The sequence below is a fragment of the Notolepis coatsorum genome, assembly GCF_963971535.1.
Source record: "Notolepis coatsorum genome assembly, chromosome: 15".
Classification (NCBI taxonomy): Eukaryota; Metazoa; Chordata; class Actinopteri; order Aulopiformes; family Paralepididae; genus Notolepis; species Notolepis coatsorum.
This window is the reverse complement of record NC_140179.1, coordinates 5,840,584-5,846,983: the sequence shown is the minus strand read 5'-3', so window position 1 is coordinate 5,846,983 and position 6,400 is coordinate 5,840,584. Positions and strand designations below refer to the sequence as shown.

Genomic DNA, 6,400 nt, shown 5'->3' with positions numbered 1-6,400 from the left:
GAAGCTGCAGCAGTCCATCATCACACACGGACAGTTCCCAGCCAGGCACTAGAACACCAGGTACAGGTCCATCATCACACACGGACAGTTCCCAGCCAGGCACTAGAGCACCAGGTACATGTCCATCATCACACACGGACAGTTCCCAGCCAGGCACTAGAACACCAGGTACAGGTCCATCATCACACACGGACAGTTCCCAGCCAGGCACTAGAGCACCAGGTACAGGTCCATCATCACACACGGACAGTTCCCAGCCAGGCACTAGAACACCAGGTACAGGTCCATCATCACACACGGACAGTTCCCAGCCAGGCACTAGAACACCAGGTACAGGTCCATCATCACACACGGACAGTTCCCAGCCAGGCACTAGAACACCAGGTACAGGTCCATCATCACACACGGACAGTTCCCAGCCAGGCACTAGAACACCAGGTACAGGTCCATCATCACACACGGACAGTTCCCAGCCAGGCACTAGAACACCAGGTACAGGTCCATCATCACACACGGACAGTTCCCAGCCAGGCACTAGAACACCAGGTACAGGTCCATCATCACACACGGACAGTTCCCAGCCAGGCACTAGAACACCAGGTACAGGTCCATCATCACACACGGACAGTTCCCAGCCAGGCACTAGAACACCAGGTACAGGTCCATCATCACACACGGACCGTTCCCAGCCAGGCACTAGAACACCAGGTACAGGAGGACACACTGATGCAACGTTAAAACCTACTGATTGACCTACTGAACAAGGTCGTGATTGTGTAACAATACACCTCCTTAGCGTAACATCTTAAGGCCGCCACAGAGTCGGGCGTACTGTACTGTGAGCGGACCGGACTCTGCGCGGCATGTCCGCAATCGTTTGAGGTTTCAGTCGAGCGTACCACCGCTTACCGATTTCCTACATTTCTCGTGCCAGTTTACTACATTTAATGCAAGTCGATGTCAACGGGACAACGGATGGAAATTAGCCTCGTGCTAAATCCGGCAATTTTTACACTCTACAGTGTTCATTAATTTTGCATTGTCCCGTCCAAATAAACGAATTAAATAAAATAAATAAAAATGTCAACCAACACGCCGAGCAGCCTTTTGTGTGACACCGGTGCGCTGTGGAGTCTGGTCCGCTCACGCCTGACTCTGTGGCGGCCTTAAGATGTCACGCTAAGATGTGTACTGTACTGTAGTATGACTACAGTATGACTACTATAGGGGCGCAGTATCTGCAATCTCCTAATAAAACAAGTCATTAGAATAATGTGCGCATGCTGCGGCAGGTGGCCAGGAGTGTGCAACAAGACGGTATAAATATGGAACATTACTACAGTCTATTTCACTATATAGCTACAGTATAGTGTGCTGTATGATGACAATACATTTGATCTGATCAAATCTTTATCCGTCGCAAAGCGCTACCTTCAGCGCTACCTGTTGAATACAATGCAGACTCTTGTTTTGCACACGGCCCTCGCATTATAATGAGCTGGAGGGGCGTGTCTGTATGCAAATTAAGTAAAGCGAGCGCGCACCCTGGGTTCGCAGCTGTGATCATTTAGCAAGTTGGTGAATCTGGGGGTAATTGTCTTGGGCTTTCTCTTACGACCTTCCAAGGAGGTTGTCGTAAGATAAATCTTAAGACAATGTTGGTGAATGAGGTCTATTGTTCTTTTTGTGATCAATTATCAATTATTATTTTTATTCTTTTACAAAAGTGTTTCCATGTCCAGGGTTCACAGGATGACTGATATGACAACCAACCAAAACAAAGCAAACAGACAAAAACACTGAACTAAACTAAAGAAAACGAACACATAAATAATATAGAGGCATATATTGGAGAAAATCACACCTACATACAGTACTCTGGGGTTAAGTTTAAATGATTTTTCTCTGTCATTCTGCTGTTCATGGTCTAATTCTCACCAAGCATATTGTTTTTCGACCCTCAGGTTTTGGAGTCCTTGGCCCGAAAGCTTAAGAAGACGAGAGACGGCCATGAAAAAGCACACGACCGCGAGGACGACGATGATAACGGACTTAGAGCAGCAGCAGCACTATGTCCACAGACGGCTCCAGAACAACACTTCAGAAGGTGGATCCCAGAAGAGAAGGAAAGACAAAAAACAGGAAGGGACAGTGTCGTCATAATAATGAGGCGTGAACCAGGAGTGTTGACACATGCACAGTTGTATGTTTCTAGCACTGTGTGTTCGACTACATGTTTGTAAAACTAGTGTAGAAATCAACTGGTTCTGCTCCGCTCCGCTCCGTCATTCAGTTCTAGCTTCTTTCACGCCGCTGTTGGAACGGAGAGGGGAGCGGACACAGCGGTCAACAAGGAGACGGGAAGGTTTTCTGTCGGAGGAGCTTGTTGTCCGTAGCCACGTAGGAAGTGTGTGCCGGAACATTTAGAATCAGAATCCCAGAGTACTGAGTCAGTGGTACCGGTGCCGACATGCTTGGTAGTGTCCACACGCAACAAATCACTACATTAATTCCGGTGCAGCACCTTACAGTATGTAATATAATGACAATCAATTGCCCTCTTGTGGTGGGAAAGTTGCAGAACACTTTTCTCTCACCTCGCGTGCTCTTTTAAGCAGAACAGCATTGTGTCAAAAGCAGAACACTCTTTAAAGTCTGGCTTAGCTTCACTGAAACAGACTGCAGCAGACCTTTTTAATTAGATGCACCCATTAATTCCCTTTTAGGTCGCACTTGTGTGATTTTCAAATGAAACAGAGAGACAGAATCAACCAGTACCACAAGCAGATGAAACAGAAAGACAGAATCAACCAGTACCACAAGCGGATGAAACAGAATTCAGACCCTGAACCAGAACCAGAAGTGAGTGTAGATACAGGGACAGCCAGTGAGAAGTCCTGCCCAGCAAAGGTATTTTCTTTCTTGCAGAGTTTCAATGGATGAAGTACAACGATTAGACAGTGAAATACACTGTACTATACTGTAAGCAGTTTGGTTAATGTTCGTCATAGGTTAATCCTTAGATTTATGTTCAAAACATAAGTTCATATAATAACATGTATGAAAATATGTCTTTACAAAATGTGCTTCAAATTGGAAATTCAGTGTTGGTTTAGTTTTTATTAAAGAATTTTCAAATAAATATTTATATATATATTAGGTCTAAACTCCAACCCCCAGAATTCATTCTATTAGTCGAGAAAACCCTCCTGGTGACATTTTTCCCTCCCTCGTCGACCTTGAAGTTTCACCCTGAGGATCCCAGAGAGACGCTTTTTTATCTGGGAATAAATAAAGTTTATAAGGATCAAAATGTGAATGAAAATGAATAAAAACAATCCTTGAAAACAAGTGCCATTTATTCCCAAAATAAATGGCCCACAAGAAGAAGCACTCATGAAATCGTTGTAACTTAGTCCTAAGAAAGAGGAGACCCAGGGCTGATGTGATTTTTGTGTTTATATCTCATTGCCATGAAATACAACGTATATTGTTTCTTTACCTTTCTGTCAACGTCTAGGAAAAATATGCGTCGCAATCCGGTGAATAATGGCAGATTACAGTCGATTTCATTCATGGTCTTTGCTGCCCTGTAACAGGTGGTACTAAATCCAGATTTAACTCTGCCATTGGAAAGAGGAGATTTGGCCCGATCCATAGATGTATGAATTGGCCATAATGAGGTAATTTATACGCCTGATATTCTAAATTCTATATTCATATTTCAAATAGCATGTGTTCGGATGGCAAAATTCAGTACTGTATCTACATAAAACCCTAAATCATCTGCCCTTTGTTAATTTGCTTAGATTTTTAGTACAGTCAAGAAGGTGGTCAATGTTAGCATGGTGTTATTCACCGTCAAAGATGTATATAATTAGAAGAATAAAAACAATAATAATAATTTATATTCTCCGTTGGTTCATTACAATTAACTCATTACTCATAGTAACAGAAACAAAATTTCTGACACAGGGAATACATTCCCTGAGTTCCATAGATACATACCAAGAACATGCAAATGGCCTTGTAGAAGTGGAGCAATCTTCCATTTACTTGGGTATGTACTTTTAGGCGAATTTTCTGAAAATATGGCCAGGGCTTAAGCGGTTAAGTGCGTAGATGGCTTTGGACATCCACCTTCTTCTAACTTAAATTACAGCAATGGCTATATCTGAACTTCGCCACTAGATGGCTCCAAATTCAAATCAAATCTGTAAGCGGCACACCGCAAGTCCCAACAATGACTACTGCAACTGAGGCTAAACTTCAAGGTTGACGAGGGAGGGGTACATGTTGTTGGAATTTGAATAAAATTCACCAGGAGAGTTGTCTTGACTATTATAACGAATTCCAGTGGTTGAAGCTTAAAATAAATTCATTTTAAAATGTACCCCTCATGAAGGACCACCCTAATATATATATATATATATATATATGAACCATTTAGGAACTAACATCATTTTGAAGTATGGATTTTGGCATCAAAATCAATCGATACCCAACCCCCACACATACTGTAGGTTTCTGAAACTAAATGGTGGAAGCCGCTCACTGCGCATGCGGCATGTGTCCCTAGTACTCGTTTCTGGCTCTTGATCATGATGTCACCGTCCCTTCCTTTTTTCTTCTGTCAAGGAGTGATCTTGACTTCCCTCTTCCCACAACGACTAAACCAGGACTGGTCAGTGTTCAGGTGAAGATGTTGGAGGAACATTCACCAACCTGGACAGCATTTTTCATACAGAGCTGGGGAAGAAAATGCCACTTAAATATCACTATACATTTTCCATCGCTACGGACGACAAGAAAGATGATGAGAACCGTATCGATGGTGTTTCTGACACCGTTATGGACTTGAATTCTTCTGATGATTAGTATTGTTGAATTTGGAATGTTTGAAAGAGGAGTGTGGTGTTAAATGATACTGAATTACCCAACGCAATGACGATGACATACTGTATTTAAAAATGTTAATAATAGGCTTTATTATTGTCTAAGACACCTTGTATTATATGTTCATATTTAATTTGTTAGGTTAATAAATCGTTTAGAATAAAATGTGAGACTTTATGTTCTTGACTACGATGTGGACAAACTGAGCAGATATTGTGATTGCTGTATGATTATTTTAACCCTTTCACTATCACACTACCAAATGGTTAACCCTTTCACGGCGACAACACAGGTTAACCCTTTCACTACCACACTACAGAAGGTTAACCCTTTACTATCACACTACAGACGGTTAACTGTAGTGCGATAGTAAAGGGTTAACCTTCTGTAGTGTGGTAGTGAAAGGGTTAAGTCTAGTCTCAAGTTTAGAATGTAGTTTAAAACTCTTAGTTGTATATTGTAGGCTGCCTACTGCATTATGCCATCTTTACCAGAGACGGCCAACCTTGACATGGGCCTAGTGTGTCTGGGTGAGTACAGTGTGTCTGGGTGAGTAGTGTCTGGGTGAGTACAGTGTTTCTGGGTGAGTACAGTGTTTCTGGATGGGAGTACAGTGTTTCTGGATGAGAGTACAGTGTGTCTGGGTGAGTACAGTGTGTCTGGGTGAGTAGTGTTTCTGGATGAGAGTACAGTGTGTCTGGGTGAGTAGTGTTTCTGGATGAGAGTACAGTGTTTCTGGGTGAGTACAGTGTTTCTGGGTGAGTAGTGTTTCTGGGTGAGTATCCTAGTGTTTCAGGGTGAGTACAGTGTTTCTGGGTGAGTAGTGTTTCTGGGCGAGTACAGTGTTGAGTAGCATGTCTGAGACTCTTCATTCATTATGTGAATTTAAATGACTTAATGAAATGATCTTACCCAAATGGATATTTACTTTGTATAAGATAATCCTTTATTGAGGAAATGCAGGCATAGCAGCATGGGGAAGGGCAGGGACACTTATAGTAAATATCTAAGCAAATGAGCAAAGGGCAGATCATTTACAGGTTTTTTTGTAGATACAGTACTGAATTTTGCCATCCGGACACATGCAATAGGAAATATGAATATAGAATAGCAGGCCTATAAATGGCTTTATATTATCAAGTGATACATTACCACATTTTTAAGGCCAAGATCTGTCTGATCCTGGTGTTAAATCTGGATGTAGTACCACCAGGCGCCCGGTAGAGGGCATCAAAGACCGTGAATGAAATCTACTGTAAGTAGTTACTTTTGTATATTATGGAGTCAAATCACCAGATTGAAACGCGTTTTTTCCCCCTATACGTTCTCAGAAAGGTAAATAAACTATATCTTGTATTTTATGGCAATAACATTGAAGTTTGTTCCATCCGTGAAATAATATAAACATGACATTCATGTCAATATTTGTAAGAATTGACCCATGCCCTACAAAGACCCTCGGAAAAGAAAACTGTTTTCCCCAGAGAACGTCTGCTGTAGAGAC

At 42.1% G+C, this 6,400-nt stretch overlaps 1 protein-coding gene across 3 annotated transcripts in view; it reads left to right on the top strand.

The window, feature by feature from the left end:
* Window positions 1-5,025, top strand: part of vps37a (VPS37A subunit of ESCRT-I) — a 28,420-nt gene extending 23,395 nt beyond the window's left edge. For 2 of the 3 annotated variants that reach the window (XM_084330464.1, XM_084330463.1), the window contains exons 11-12: window positions 1-60; window positions 1,965-5,025. The exon at window positions 1-60 is cut by the window's left edge and continues 29 nt beyond it. In XM_084330464.1, coding sequence (XP_084186590.1) covers window positions 1-52 — 52 coding nt within the window. In that variant the 3' untranslated portion in view covers window positions 53-60; window positions 1,965-5,025. The remainder of the gene's footprint in view (window positions 61-1,964) is intronic. The other variant, XR_014620560.1, reaches the window with a different exon arrangement.
* Window positions 5,026-6,400: the final 1,375 nt, after the last annotated feature.